At 40.0% G+C, this 15,304-nt stretch overlaps 1 protein-coding gene across 4 annotated transcripts in view; it reads left to right on the top strand.

Annotated features, from left to right (window-relative positions):
* The first annotated feature begins 7,070 nt into the window (after positions 1–7,070).
* Positions 7,071–15,304, top strand: part of acsf3 (acyl-CoA synthetase family member 3) — a 44,485-nt gene continuing 36,251 nt past the window's right edge. Inside the window, exons 1-4 of one of the 4 annotated variants that reach the window (XM_061702319.1) lie at positions 7,071–7,104; positions 8,215–8,714; positions 8,850–9,103; positions 11,927–12,082. In XM_061702319.1, coding sequence (XP_061558303.1) covers positions 8,390–8,714; positions 8,850–9,103; positions 11,927–12,082 — 735 coding nt within the window. In that variant the 5' untranslated portion in view covers positions 7,071–7,104; positions 8,215–8,389. Of the gene's footprint in view, positions 7,105–8,214; positions 9,104–11,926; positions 12,083–15,304 lie in introns of those variants that run through there. The other 3 variants (XM_061702310.1, XM_061702328.1, XM_061702337.1) reach the window with 3 other exon arrangements.

The raw sequence follows: 15,304 nt of genomic DNA, 5'->3' as shown, positions 1-15,304 counted from the left end.
CTTCCCTTGTCCCCCTCATCATTAACATCATCCACTCGTCTCTCTACTGGTATTTTCCCCACAGCATTCGAAACTTCAGATCCAAATAATTTCAAAAACCTTCGTTCCATCTCCAACCTCCCATTTCGCTCAGATTTTTGGAAAAAAAAAATCACCAAGCTCCACTCCAACCTCACTTTCAACAATCTCGATGAACAATTCCAGTCTGGCTTCCTACTCATAGGTACCAAGTCCACGCTAGCCAAAATTGACAGTTTTAGTTTTAGTGTTTTTGCTTTACACTTGAATATTCCTCTGTTTGCCCCCTCCCCTCAGGTTAAGAGTCTGGGTGTCATCGTCAACAGCACACTCTCCTTCCAAGCAAAAATAAACAACATCACTTGGTCTGCATACTTTCACTTATGAAACATCAATCGCTTCAGTCCTTCCGTCACCCCCCACACTGCCGCCTTTTTCATAGCCTCGTCCCTTCCTACCTAGATTATTGCAACTCTTGCCTCTTTGGTCTCCCCCACAAATCACTACAAAACTACAGCTTCTCCAGAACTCTGTTGCCGGTATTATCACAATACAATCTGATCTGCACCATCAAGGCCATCAAGACCTTCAAGGCCATCAATAACCTTGCGCCGCCATATCTTGCTGACCTCCGTCATGTTGCAATACCCTCCCGGTCTCTAAGATCTTCATCCTCCATCCACCTCATTGTCCCTTCTGCCTGTCTATCCACCATGGGGGACAAAGCCTTCAGCCGCTCTGCCTCCCGCCTTTGGAAATCACTTCCACCTGACCGCCAAAACACAGAATTATTAACCCTCTTCAAATCCAAACTCGAGACACACCTGCAGAAGCCTATAATGTAATAGCAGCCCCATAGTGTAATCAATGGTAACGATAACGTTACAACTTTTGGCCAATAATGTGAATAGGTGTGTGTGTGTGTGTGTGTGTGTGTGTGTGTGTGTGTGTGTGTGTGTGTCTGTGTGTGTGTATACATATACAGTATATATGGTCTGATATAAATCCAAAATCACTGAAGTCCTTGCTTCGTGTTGATACTCTCTTGTCACAACATTACACAATGCACAATTTGGAATTGGAGCTCTGTTTGAAAAATCCTGCCATATTAAATATAATAATGGCTAGCTTTATTAGACGCTGTCAGAGTGATGATTTAATTTAACAATAATATATTTCTTAAACTTGAGAGGTGCCACAGTCCTCTGCATCATAGCTAAATTAAATTTTAGAAACATGTCTGAGTATGATACAGTGCAGCCCCCTCCTTCTTTACAGTACTTGTATGGTACTCTGCAGGGCTGTTGCTGCCACAATGTGATTCATTGAGGAGCAGACTTTCTCAAGCCATTGAATGAAGAAGTGAAAACTGACTGATGATAATGTCTATTTGACAGGATTGTTTATTCAATTGATCAAGCTGCTGCTAGCAGCTATTGTTAAAATGTTTATTTTAAGACATAAACATCCATAAACATCAAATCAGAAACACTGAATCGTTGGATGACAAATTTAATGCAAATTGACAGTGTCTTGAACAAGCATATTTTGCCTATACAAATTGCAGACAATTGCATATTTCACGTCAACAGTTAATCCCCAAAAGAATTTGCAACAATAAAGAGAAAAAAAAAACATTTGCATATGTCAACATCCATTAATATTTTTCATGTATGTTTCCACGGATAAAGCAGAGGTAAATATTATAGTGTTGTATAAAAAGATACTGTTAATCTGTCCGCAAACTTCATGGTTTAAAAGAACCGCAGCTAATTAACAGCACACCATACAGGAATATATTTTAATATTGATCTCCTGCTGTCCCTGGGGCATTGTCTGCAAAATGTGTGAGTGCATTTGTGTATGTGTGTGCAAGTCAGTGTGTGCAGGCAAGAGTATGATTATGAATATTTTAAGAGCACATTTAACATGGCGAAGCTGGAGCAGGCTCGGTGAAGGATTTGTGCCTACTCTTCAGCTAATGACCTCAGGCGCTTCCAGCAAAGCTTCTTCATTTTTTAAAGAAAGTCGATAAAGCTGCAGCCCAGTCAGCAGCATTAAGATTCATACAGACGCCACAGGGACCCTGAAAAAAATTAATAACACGCGTGTCTAACAATCAGTCCTGCGATTTAGCGGAGTAACCAAGATCTCAGCCTCAAATGCAAAGTAGTAATGAACACATAGATGAGATCAATTCTGAACACGCATCCCTTACCTCTCAAGTCAATGTACAAACACAGTTTTGCTCCCTGTAGTTCCTTCAGGCCTCTCTCCACACACAAGCACGTGTACCGCACCAACATCTGAGCAAAGGAACCCAAACACTTAAATCCCTTTGCAGTCTGAGATTACACTGTGTTTCACTCCATTTGCCAAAAGAGAGAAAACACAAATCCATGCACCATAAAAGACATACATTTTCCCCTCTAAACAAAAGCCTTTTTTCACATTTTGTGGTGTTATTGTGATTTTTTTTTCTTCTGCAGATGTTATGAGTTCTCCCAACGCAAGGTCAGCCATTGTGCAGAATCCATCTAAATGGCTCTTTGTTTACATTTTGTGTTCACACTGCTAGTGGTGCTTAGCTGTCTGCCTTTCATACAGTGCCAAGGGACTAGGCACTCACATGAATGCAAACTGCAGGTATGTAAACAATTAACAAATGCAAAAAGAGTGGGCGAGGACAAATTATATTAAATGCTTTCAGATTTTTTTGTGTGCACCTCAGGTGGCATTTGTCTGGCTTTTCAAGCAGAACAAAAAGATGTCTTCCTGGTGTTCGTAAAAAAACAACAAAAACATCACACTATCAGATTTGATTTATTAACATTATCTGTTTGTTAAAAAAAATTGTAAATATAAATTATTTTTTTCAGGGGAGTTTTTTTTTGGACAGTAGGTGAGTTGGCACCACTTAGGGAGTGAACAATCATACAGCGGTAAACTCAATTCTCCCTGAGAGGCTAGACAACATATGGCATTGTCTCCAAGAGAACAACGCAGCACCCAAGCTGCCTGGCAGTGGTCGGAGCACGTGTGTCGTCTGTGGGAGAGACAGAGTGAGCAAAATGGTTCTTGAGTCTCTAAAGAGAAAATAATTGAGCAAATATAAATTACAATATGAAATGTAAGTGAATATAAAATGGCCACATCATGAACTAGTCTTTCAGAAACAGTTTCAGTGTCATGCATCATCTGAATATAGCAAAGTAAAGAAAATGAAAAGATAAGCATGTGAATGATGTAATACAAGCTTGTGCAATTTTGTTTGTGTTCTATGCTGTAACCCTCTCATCTTGGCAGGCTGCAGACACTCAGAGATTCAGACAAAGGCAGCGAGCTGATTTAGACTCAAGGAGCGGAAGTCCTGATCATCTGCCTGCAGAATAGTTTCCGTTTCCTTGTGTGGGAGTTAAAAGGGAAAGAAGAGAATCAATAAGGCTTTAATGGAAAGCCATCAAGAAATTCTGAACCTTACTAGAGCCAGAAGGCCAGGAAGCTCGACAGCATTTATTTAGGGCGAGTTACCTTAAGACTCCAGTTGAATCAACTTTATTCTGTCCATTTGACCACACAGCTTGCCTCTGTTATTCACAGACCAAGTAAATTAGAATAACACGTTACAGGGGAAATAATCTGTATTTTCGAAGTATTCCCAGTGACTTGTTCTTGCAATTTTATAGTAAACTGAATGAAAAACTTGCAGACGAACATACGTGCTCTCTAAGCTGTTGGAAAGCAAAATCCTGTGCCAACCCAAACAATTCAGACCCCCAGCATATAGCCACTTCAGATCCTCTCTCTCTCTCTCTCTCTCTCTCCTTCTCTCTCTCGCTCTCTCTCTCTCTCTCCAAGGCCACAATGAGAGGGTTGTTTAAGCAGCTCATCAGCAGCCTGGTACCCCATATGTGCCTCACACCCCACGGTCCCCAGTGGGTTCCAGCTCTGTGCAGTGATACCATCTCATCTGCCAACATGGGCCACTTGGAAAAACCCCAATCCTTCCTCTGGTTTCCCGCGTCTGCCCTTCCTGGTTAATGTCAGGATCTGGACAGATAGTGTAGCCAGTGTCTGCTAAAAACAATGCCTAACTCATGATAGTCAAGTTGGAAAATGTATATAAGGGTGGCAAGCAAAAACCAACTGAGGTCAACTGAGGTAAAGCACAACTGTAAATACTGTAAAAGAAATTATATTTAAAAAAAAGCAAAACTCACTTAATAATACTCACTTAAACACACAGTAAGATAATGCTTTGAAACAGATAGACCTTTGGTCAAATAACCAAGGTGTAAATCTTCTCAGCCAGTTATGACGTGGTGGGAAGCAGACAGACTGCGATGTAGGGTCCAGTGTCATATCAACCGTGTGTGTCTGCAGGTCCCGCACGGCGGCGGTCTGCTTATCCCCCTGCCACCGCACATATGTTTGGGACATGGAACAGTTGGACGTGGCCGACGGCTAAAATGGGTCAGGCAGACACAGATGGAGAAAAAAACTCCCACTGGGTCATTGTCAGATGACTTACACCCTCGGAAAAATGTGGGAACATGTGTCAGAGTGTTGTTGGGTCATTCGAAAGGAAAACAAGAATTTAGAAAAACGGTACTTTTGTACTTCGTTGTCACATTCTGGGGCGTTTTTCCCCTTACATCTGTATACATGTATCTCATATGACCTTATGGCTACTTCCATCAAGGAAATTATGCTTTCATTGATGTTTTTTTTTAGTAGGAATATAACGAAAAACATTAAATATTATTGCGTCCGGTACAGGCTCACAGGTTTATCTTTTCCACATATGCTAAAAAAACAACAAACAAAAAATTATACAGTTTCCAGCACAAAAAAGGGAGCCCACTGAAAAGTTGCTAACCAACCCTTTCTTTTCATATCACAGTCATCATGTCTCGAAAGCATGTCTAACTCCTTTGTAAGTTGATGTCATCTTCACATAAAGCTGCTACACTCTTTCCCAGCAAGCTGTGGTGTCAAAGCTAAAATGGATTCTCCCCAAACGTTCTTGATATGTCAAAACCCTCATTAGAAAACTGATGTGAGGCAATAATCATGGATTTGAGGTCCATCCATATGTTCTTTATTCTTTTTATCTTATCACTTCAAACAAATTTTTGATACAAAGTGAAAGTAATGTTAATTCCTTTTTATTTTATTGATTTATTTATTTATTGCTGCATTATTTTTTAAATATTTTGTTTAGGTTTTAAAACACTAGTTTGTGGTAATCCAAATATTACTTTGGTGTAGTCTCCTCTTTCAAACCATGACGTTCATCCAGACGTTCAGTCATACAAAAGTAGTATCTTTTACCTCAAATGAACCATCACATAACATGCCATGATTTCAGCCATGCATTAGTATGTGGATGACATGTGCTCTGTAGGATAGTCATATGTTGACAATGAATGCCTTGGATTAAAGTCAAGTTTGCAGCTGCAGCATTGGAATAATCCATTGGCCGCTTTTTTACCCTAGAGGAGCCACAGGTAGTTGATGAAGTGGCAGTGCCAAGACTCCCAACTGGCAAAGACGCAGCGCAGCTGCCGGGAGTCAGCACGGCCAGATGCCGTTGCTGATGTACCATGTGTTCCAAGCAGGGCAACAGTGTGTTTGTGTGAGAGCCGGGTGGGAGGGAAGTGTGCGAGACGCTTGCCAAGACATTCTCACACTGATGCCAACCTGACACATGCTCGGGTAGTCCCCGTGGTTCACGGTACCATATCAGCCTCTCTCCCGAATCTGTAGGGGGTCCTCTCTTCCTCAGATGCAGCCCTTTGCCAAGATGGAAGCTGGCACCTGCTTACCGCGATTCTGCCCATCGGCAGCGAGAACGTTTCAGGTAGTCCTTGTCGAATAATGTGTTGGCAGCAGGCCATTGCAGCTTTACTTGGTACCATCATGTCACTATAACCTTTACCACGTATCCTTAAAGCATCATGTCCACTCATACATAAATATAACCTTTACCACTTATCCTTAAAGCATCATGTCCACTCATACATAAATATAAACTATGCCTGTCATGATCCTCTAGTCTTCTGTCATGCCAACACATCCTCCTGTTGTTTAAACGAGCCTCTTGATGGCTGCGATTCCTGTGCCCGCAAGCAAAAAATATGGCTGACTTCCAGGAAACAAATCCCAAAACATTGGTCGTTTGCTCACAGGAGGCAACATTCAATCATCCTCAGGTTGTATCCTCGGAAAATTCGTCACCTTCATCTCCAGGAGAAATACCGAAGGGAAAAATCACAATAAATAATGCGTTTTTAAGAAACAACGTTATTACTGTAGTAGCATAGCATCCTCTTGAATAGTGATTCCCCACAAATGGGAAGGGTTGGCGATACTATTCCTGAGAGCGGAGGGGTTCTCTGATACAAAGAATCCACATTCATTAGGAACATGCCATCATCGTTTGCGGTGTAGGGGGTTTTTGAGGGAAGTGAAAACTTTTTGAATGTGTGCCATGTCTGTACCATTCTGTTATGCGAGGCCCTCGACTGCCAGCTGGCGGCTGAATGCGCCTACTTTCACAGTGATGCCAAGCTAGTTGGCGCACTCACATGTGATGTAAAGCCAAATGTGTCTCTTTGTGGTGGCTACATATATGCAGTACTCACCCCTCTCATGTCGCCCTCTTTTCTGATGAGCACCTCTCCACTGCATCTGTAGCTCTTCAATAATGCGAGTTCATATTGACAGTATTGACACAGCTTGAAAGTCATCAAGCACTTTTATTGTATTCATGATAGGAAAGTTGGAAAACATAATGAGGAAAAAACCTGAAACCAATTAAAAATATATATATCCTTAACATTTTGCTATTTTTGTGAGGAACTCAAAATAAAACAACACTGAAAGTATGAACCATTATATATAAATTGTTTTTGAAAATGTGATTTCATGAGTCTTTCTGACCTACTTTGCAGTGGCCTCGACGCAGAAAGCTCTGATAATCGTGTTCACACAAGTAGGAACCATATGTCGCTCGTGTTCGTGTTTCGAGCCGGCACTATAATTGGTTACACCGTTCTTCACCATAAGGCTACCGGCGTCTAGGTAAGGTGAAAATAATATTGTAATGTACAAGGTGGCATGTTAACAGTAGTGATCTTTTGTCAGACAGAATATTACACAATTTTCTTATGTTTGTACACGTTAAAGGATATTTTATTTTGTTAAATGTCAAACCGTCGCATTTTCCATTCATTTCTGCAATAGTGTAAGGAGTAAAATTAGATTTACTCTGGGACAATTTAATGAGTTTAAAGGTTGTTTTTTTGGGGGGGGGGTTCGTATATATTATTATTTACCCCTCTTGTTGTTTAACACATTACAGACACAAAGTAAAACCCCATACAGATCGTGATAATACAGTCCTGAAGTAATGAAAATGAAATAGTGTAATCTTCCAAGAATGAGTCTTCTCTCAATTAATATAGCATGATTTTATATGATCGATCATGATCCATTTTTGAAGCTTTTTCTTTAATGTGACGCTTTAGGTAATTAATACATGTCGTATAGTCGGTGTTGCTCCGAATGGGGTTAGGACAAATTGTCTTTACTAGTTGTGCTAAATCATGAAATATACTTTGGTTGTTGTTGCTGTTGCATTGCTGTTGTTGTTTTACACTAAGTTGTTTGATGACTTGGGCAGCACGGTTGGCGAAGTGTTTAGCATTTCTGCCTCTCAGTTCGGCTCCTGCCTTCCTGTGTGGAGTTTGCATCTTCTGCCCTTGCTTGCGTGGGTTATCTCCGGGTACTCCTGCTTCCTTCCATGGTCCAAAAACATGCATGTTACGTCAATTGAACACGCTAAATTGTTCATCAGTGTGAGTGTGAATGCTTGTTTGTTACTTTTTCTCCTGTAATTGACTGACAACCAGTCCACAGTGTACCCCACGTTTTGCCCAGTCAACTGAGCTCGGCTTCAGCTCACCCGTGACTGTATAGAGTACAAGCGATGTCATGATTAACTGCCAGTAGACAAATATTCTTTATATATATATATATATATATATATATATATATATATAGTCTTTTATAATTGAATAAATAATGGTTACGTGTATATTACATTACATTATATTATACCTATTCATATGTGCCTTAATATTGAATTTAAAATAATAAAACCTAACTATCTTGTTATTTCTCTCTGATCAGATGCGGAGGAGGCTTGTGCATTATTTAAGGAAATGTCCACCAAAGTTAAAGGTTGATTGATTGCTTCTAAATCAACATGTGTTATCCTGACATTCATCTACTATACGTGATAACGAGAAGACGTCATCCATCATGATTTTTAAAGTCTGAACATTCTGAACAAACTACCTCAACCATGTTGTCAAGATGTGTCGTTGCACGCAACTCTCTGAAGTGGAAGTGTTGCTGGAAATCTAATGTTGACATTAATTATTGGTCTTCCAATCCAAGGTGTTGCTTTTTTGCAAATGTAGTCCAGAGGAAAACTCATACATGGATGAGAGCACCCTCATCAAGGATAAGCCGGAAGCCGGTGTTTGCTCGAGCTCCAGCATTTGAAAACAGAACAGCCGTGATAGACAGTAGTGGGAGCCACAGCTACAAGCAGCTGTATGCTAACAGCTTGGGCCTTGCAGGGAGAATCAACGCCGCACTACACTCTGACTTAGGACGGCTGGAAGGTAAACCAATCTCCTTCTTGTGTGCTAATGATGCTTCTTATACGGTGGCCCAGTGGGCGACTTGGATGAGTGGTGGGACAGCAGTTCCACTGTACAAAAAACACCCACCATCAGAACTGGAGTACATTATCACAGATTCCCAGACTGCCCTGCTGGTGGCGGGGGACCCCTATGCTGAAACGTTGGAGCCCCTGGCACAGAGACTGGGTCTGCCTTGTCTGACACTTCCCCCTTCTTCAAAACTCAGCATGTTACACAACAGTGACACCCAAGACTTGGAGGAGGCCAGCAAGGACTGGGCTGAGAGGCCGGCCATGGTTATTTACACCAGTGGTACTACAGGGAGGCCCAAGGGTGTTCTACATACACACAGCAGCATCCAAGCTATGGTAAATAGTGTCTTCTACCTTAGTTAGTTATTCTTTTCCATTCTTCATTTAATCTTATTGTAGTTATTCTTTTCCATCACCATGTGCCATTGAGTTTGACAATTGGTAATCATACAAAGGCAACACAAACATTTCAAGTGGAAAAGTCAGGAGGTATACCAGTTTCCGTTGTCCGTATATTTTACCTACTGGGACGCCATCTGATGGAAAAATAACCTCGCTCATTCTTTAAACGTGGGGTTGTATAATAGGTATATTCATTAGTCTGGGACTGGTACGTTTCCAGGGTGACATTTCATCAAAGGATTTTACTTTTAAAGAGGAAAAGATAGCTCCTCGAGCCAACACTGCGGTGTGTCGCTATGTTCACCGTCAACTTGGTTTTGAGTTTCAAAACGTTTCCCATGTTGCCACTATGCCTTTGCATGGTGACGGGAAGTTACCACGGCTCTTTACCCCAAACACGGAAGTGTTGCGTGCAGAGAGTCCAGTCACTGCTGGAGGGTGTGAAGCAGCACAGTAGAATTCGGGACATCGGCATCATGCCCATGAACATTTTAACATGTTGAAATAGTGGTGAGGCTTTGGTGACTGTCTCGGTACACTATTGTGGTGTTTCCCAACCTTTCTTGAACCAAGGCTCATATTTTACATTGGGGGAAAAAATCTCACAGCACCAAACTAAAAAATCACAAAAAGTAGTAAATAGTACTGTACCTTCTTCCATCTAGTGGAATCGCATTTAACTGTTATGCCTGTCACTATATGTCCCTGGCGTAGATCATTTAACTAATACATTAATTGTCATAATTGATCATTTTATTTGAAGTGAAATTGAATAATTTACCGTGGCTATATCTCACTACATCAATCAAGGCAATTTTAATATCATAATATACTGATATATTTTAATCAACGTGTATTTATATTTAAAGTTAAAATAAAATTCTGCGGTACTACTGTTACAATAACCCATTGAGCATTTTTATGAGACAAGTACCTAGTGACTACTTTTGTTCACATTAAAAAATTTGAAGACCCTCAAATAGCTATTTTTAATTTTGAGCCCTTCTACAGAACGTGTCAGGCATGAAGGAGAGCTCCACTTCATTATCCCATTAATTCAAAACATATTTTTGAATTCAAGAACGGTGTGTAGACATCGTCACATCACCTCCAACATGCACACAAACACACACACACTTTGATTAGCATAATTCCGCTTTTGTTCCAGTCTAGCTTTCTTAATTGGCTCTAATTTATGCCATTAAAGATCTCACAAAGATTTTGCTCTATGTTTTAAATTCAAATTGACCCACTTGTCCATTAGTGTGGAAAATCAAATCATTCCAAATGATGTCAGAGCTTCATCTGTCTCTGCTTGATCTGTGGTGGTGAAGAAATGATTAGATTAAGGAGTGTTTTCTTGGAACAGAACAAATTCAAGTTATCCAAGTTCCAGGAAAACTTCACCATCATGTTTGGAATTAAGGATGATTGTTAATTTCCTTTTTGCAGTGCAGCTAAACATACCTGAACAAATTAAACTGCTTTAAGAAGGCTTCAATTACTATATCTATGGGAAGTAAAATGGAATTGGTCCCTTATACAAAGGCTTCCACACTTATGGGAAGACTTTCTATAAGATTTCAGAGTGGGAATTTTTGTCATGCAGAAGGAAATTTGTGAGGTCTGATGTCGGACTCAATTGTGTTTGATGAGGTAAGAGTTCTCATGTTCTTCCAAATGGAAACCATTTTTGGGACGTGGCTTTGTTGCACATGTTGCACATGCTGGAACAGAAGAGGAGCAAAATGTCTTGGCAAATTAAATGATTTACATTCAGAAGAACTCACGGATCCAGCCCAACATTGATTAATTAATTGATTAAGTGGTGCTGTAGTATTGAAAAAGACTCCTTTGACATTTCCACATCAATCCATCTGTCTGTCATCCCTGTTTTTCTTTTTCACATCCCCTTGCCTTAATTGCAGTGCCCACACACTGAGCATTGCTGCAATTTGTTCACGTAATTGTGGGGGAAATAGAAGTGTTTGCCAATTTCCTCGCCTTATTAGTCGGGTGCACATTCACTGTGTTTTTTGCATGACCATAAAACGTGCCACCAGGAACAATAGCGAGCAATGAACAACATTTGCCTGATTAGTTTCTGGATTGACATACCACCGTGGCCAGTGGTGGGATTTCTCGCGTGCTAAGATTCCAGCTCCGACCTATATGTACCAGTGTTCCTGCAAATCTATCAGTGGTGATCAAGAATCTATTTAAGTCTTTCACAGAAAGAGTGGAAATGTCTGTTTGCATACTAAATAGTATCAGCCACTAGTGCATATTTGTACAGAAACCAAAACACTTGAACAATATGAGGCTATTCAATGCTGAAAAGGCTCAGAGTTTCGTTACTACCTTTTCAACGCAACCAAAAGGAAAAAGCACTCAAAGATGATCTTTTAATTTCTATTACTCACCCGACCTTATGTCTTCACTTAATGAATTGACACAAATGGTTTATAAATTGAGATGGCAAATTTAAATGTTCACTATTGTTCAGAAGAAGCTCCCCATAGACAAACAATGATTCGACATAGGAACAACAATGACCTGATTATGTTAACTCCAGGAGGTACCCCTGAATCATGATAATCATGCTAATTGTGTTAATCACTACAGTCAGGATTCACATGAAGGACAAATAGCATTCTTGATGTTACTGTTGCAAGGAATTCAAATAAGTCTATTGCAACATCTATTTAATCTGAAAGCGTACCATTTAACAATCGTGACTTTTTCTGTCCTCCTCAGGTGGAGTGTCTGGTCTCTGAGTGGGCGTGGTCCCAAGATGACATCATTCTCCACACGCTGCCACTCCACCATGTCCACGGCATTGTAAATAAGCTGCTGTGCCCTCTCTGGGTCGGCGCCACTTGCGTCATGCTGCCTGAATTCCATCCTCAAAAGGTTGAGACTGCGCTCTCTTACTCTCAACTCCTTTTCTTGCAGAGGTGGCAAACGTAGTCACACACTGTACAGATACTAGTATGAAAAAAAAGTATAACTAGTCGTAGTAGGCAAAAGTAAAAGTACTGATTCAACTTCTTAAATGAACTTCAGTATAAACCTAAAATGTAAAAATGAAATTACAAAATGGATATAGGAATAGGAAAAGTTTCTCTTTTTTATTAACTTGCAGTGGTTGTACTGAGAAGGAAAGAAAAAAAAATTACTGGGCACGCTTGAAAACGTGTTGCCTTAGCTTTGCCATTGTTGTGAACTGACAAATATGAAATGCTAAAAAAAAATGCTTTTTTCAGATTAGAGGGGTAGTTTTTAACACCAGAAGCTGGTGTTTTTTAGGCTGGCACCTTCTTGTAGCTGATAACATCAAACTATTCTCTTAAATAAGTCCATGGATGGGGAATATCTTGTTTCTCTGAATCTGTTACATTGTCATCATTAATACCTACCAGTTCGTGTTCTTCCATGTTCCTGCTGTGCCTTTTTTTCTTTTTTTTTTATACACCTTATAAAGCCCAAAGATCTAGGTCAATTAAGATTTTGACTGCAATGGACTTACCCTGTCTCTATGGAGTAGAAAGTACAGAATCTAGTTTCAAATTTAGGGAGTAAAAGTAAAACGTTGTCAGAAAAATAATCAAGTAAAGGTACCTGAAAAATCTACCTTAGTACAGTCACGAAGTGTTTGTACTTAATTACTTATCACCACTGTTTTCTTGGTACTGTTTCCACGCGTGAGAGTTTCAACTCACTCAACATGATATCCTCCATCTGTAAGCCTATATGGTTATCAGTTTCTCTCTTTCTCCATTCTACTTTTTTTCTCTCCTTGCTTCATCTCCTCTTCCGCTCTCCTCTGTCAGTCCCCTCCTTCCATCCCTCGCATGCTGTCAGACTAAGTGTTTTGGGCCCAGTGATTAATTGCCCTCTGTGGCTTTGTATCTGACCAATGCCGACTCACGGTAAGAGCTTAAGCAGCAAGCAGATCAATCGATGAGCTGACATTGAAGAATGATGGCGCTTGTTTGGCCCTGAGAAAGGAGGGGAGCAAGGTGTGTGTGTCTTCAGAATTCAAAAAGAGTGACGATTCAACTCTTTTCCAACATATAGGTGTTTTTGTAGGACCTCAAGAGCTTTAATGGCTGTGAGCATAGATGGGAAGAAAAGACCCTTGAAGGACACTTGGATCTGTCAGAAAGGCATTACTACACTCTCATCATACTCGTCAGTATTTGACTGTTATCCCTGACCTTGTGTACCAGACCACAAAGCACATTCATAGATGAATAAAAATATTCTTTGTCCTTCCCCTGAAATTGTAGTTGCTTGATGAAATGCTCGAGAATCTGTTTGTTTTATCCCTCAAGTTCCCTGAAGGGTAAGCCAGGCGGTACTTTTTTAAAGATAGTCCTCTAGAGGTACAAAATGTTCTTGTCATTGACACCACAATATACTGTAGATGGGGCAGATTGTTTTTACTGGATGTCTTGCTCCAAATCAACTATCAGGAATATTGGTATTATGGCTGTGGCTGTTATAGATATTTAATATTTCAATGATTTACTGACACATTTACATTTTAATTGTTTTAATGCAACGGTATTACAAGTGGCTGCAGTCAATGAGTTCTTCCGTTATCATCTAATCTCCGGACTCCTTAATTTGATCTTCATAATCAGTTTATAGCGCTGTAAAACGTTAGAAGATATTGGAAAAATGTCCATCATGATTTCAACCAACAGTTGGCTTTTTTCTTCTTTATTACATTGAAAGACTAAGAAATGCAATGCAATCTCCTTTCTTTAATTCTTTCTTTCTTTGATCTTGTGACCGGGAAACTTCAAATTATATACTGTATCTATCCTGCCATTTTTTTTATTTATTTATTTATTTATTTATTTTTTTACAACAATCATGATGGGTGAAGTGTGTCTCAATACACGCAATGACTTTTTGTTTATTGTTTTAGCTACCAACTATTTTCAAATAATTTAACATGACGCGTTTTTTTTCATGAACAAAAACAATCCATATATTATAGAATATATTCAAACATGATTTTGATCACCTGAGGCTGCATCCACTGACAGCTTTCAGCACATTTTGGATGCAAGCTGTGTCATTTTATAGGAAAAGCCTGCATTTGTATTTCACTCCCACCTTGAGTGCAGGTTCCAGCAGCTCCCAGAGGTATTCAGCATGCAGCCCATTCGTTTAGGTTCTCACTGCATCCTGTCCCAGAGGTGGACGCTAGCTCTTTGACGGACATAAATTGCCTTCCTCTCCCCTTCTGAGTGGACTTGGGGGAAGCGCTCGACTGGACTTGATGGACAGCACCCACAGTGGTCAAGTCAGAGCCAGTTAATAATTCGCCAGTCACTATCTACCGGCAGCAGGCACACCCTCCTGTTTAGAGGAGCTTGTAAATACGACTGTGCTATAAAAGGAAGCAAATGTGAGAGGTGATTTAAAAAAAGAGGACCTGATTAGAGGATTATAAAATCTCAATGGTGTCGTCTTCATTTTATGAATTGTGAAAATTTGTCTTAAAAATCTGTGAAAGTCTTAAAAACATTTTTTGTTGTTGTGATTGCAGTCCACAGCTCTGTAATCAGATCCAATCCAAAAGAGTGGGAAATATGTAGAATGTGGTGCACTTCTATACTACTATAATTTACTACCACAATAATACCCATATTACCACTTTTGGAAATGTCTATTGGATCCTATTCAAAATTGCTATCGCCGTATAGCAATTTTTAAGTCCAGGAAGTGAAAATTAGCTGAACAGGTGAAATTGGAGTCAGTGAAAAGGAGTGACTACATGAATGGATGTGTTAAGGTGAGTGAGCGAGAGACTGGTGGGAGTGAGCAGAGACAGGAAGATGAAGGAGAGGAAGTAAAGAAGAAAAAGAAGTACATCACTTGGTAAATTGAGGTAGAATTAATGTAGATGAAGTGAGCATAAGTTGACAGAGACAGTTGGGGAGGAGCATTTGTCTTCTAGAGAGAGATAGAGGAGACTGACTTAAAGAAGATGTCGTTCACCTTCACTTAATTCATGCTGCCGTCTCATCTTCCCATCCGGCTGTAATGCGATGCGTGAGAAGGGGTGTTTTTTTTTTTTTTTTTTTTATAAATGCTTTGTCCTTCATGAGAATTTTA

Source organism: Phycodurus eques, chromosome 2 (assembly GCF_024500275.1).
Source record: "Phycodurus eques isolate BA_2022a chromosome 2, UOR_Pequ_1.1, whole genome shotgun sequence".
NCBI classification, from domain to species: Eukaryota; Metazoa; Chordata; class Actinopteri; order Syngnathiformes; family Syngnathidae; genus Phycodurus; species Phycodurus eques.
Note: the sequence above shows the minus strand (reverse complement) of the source record. Positions and strands in the feature narration are given on the sequence as shown.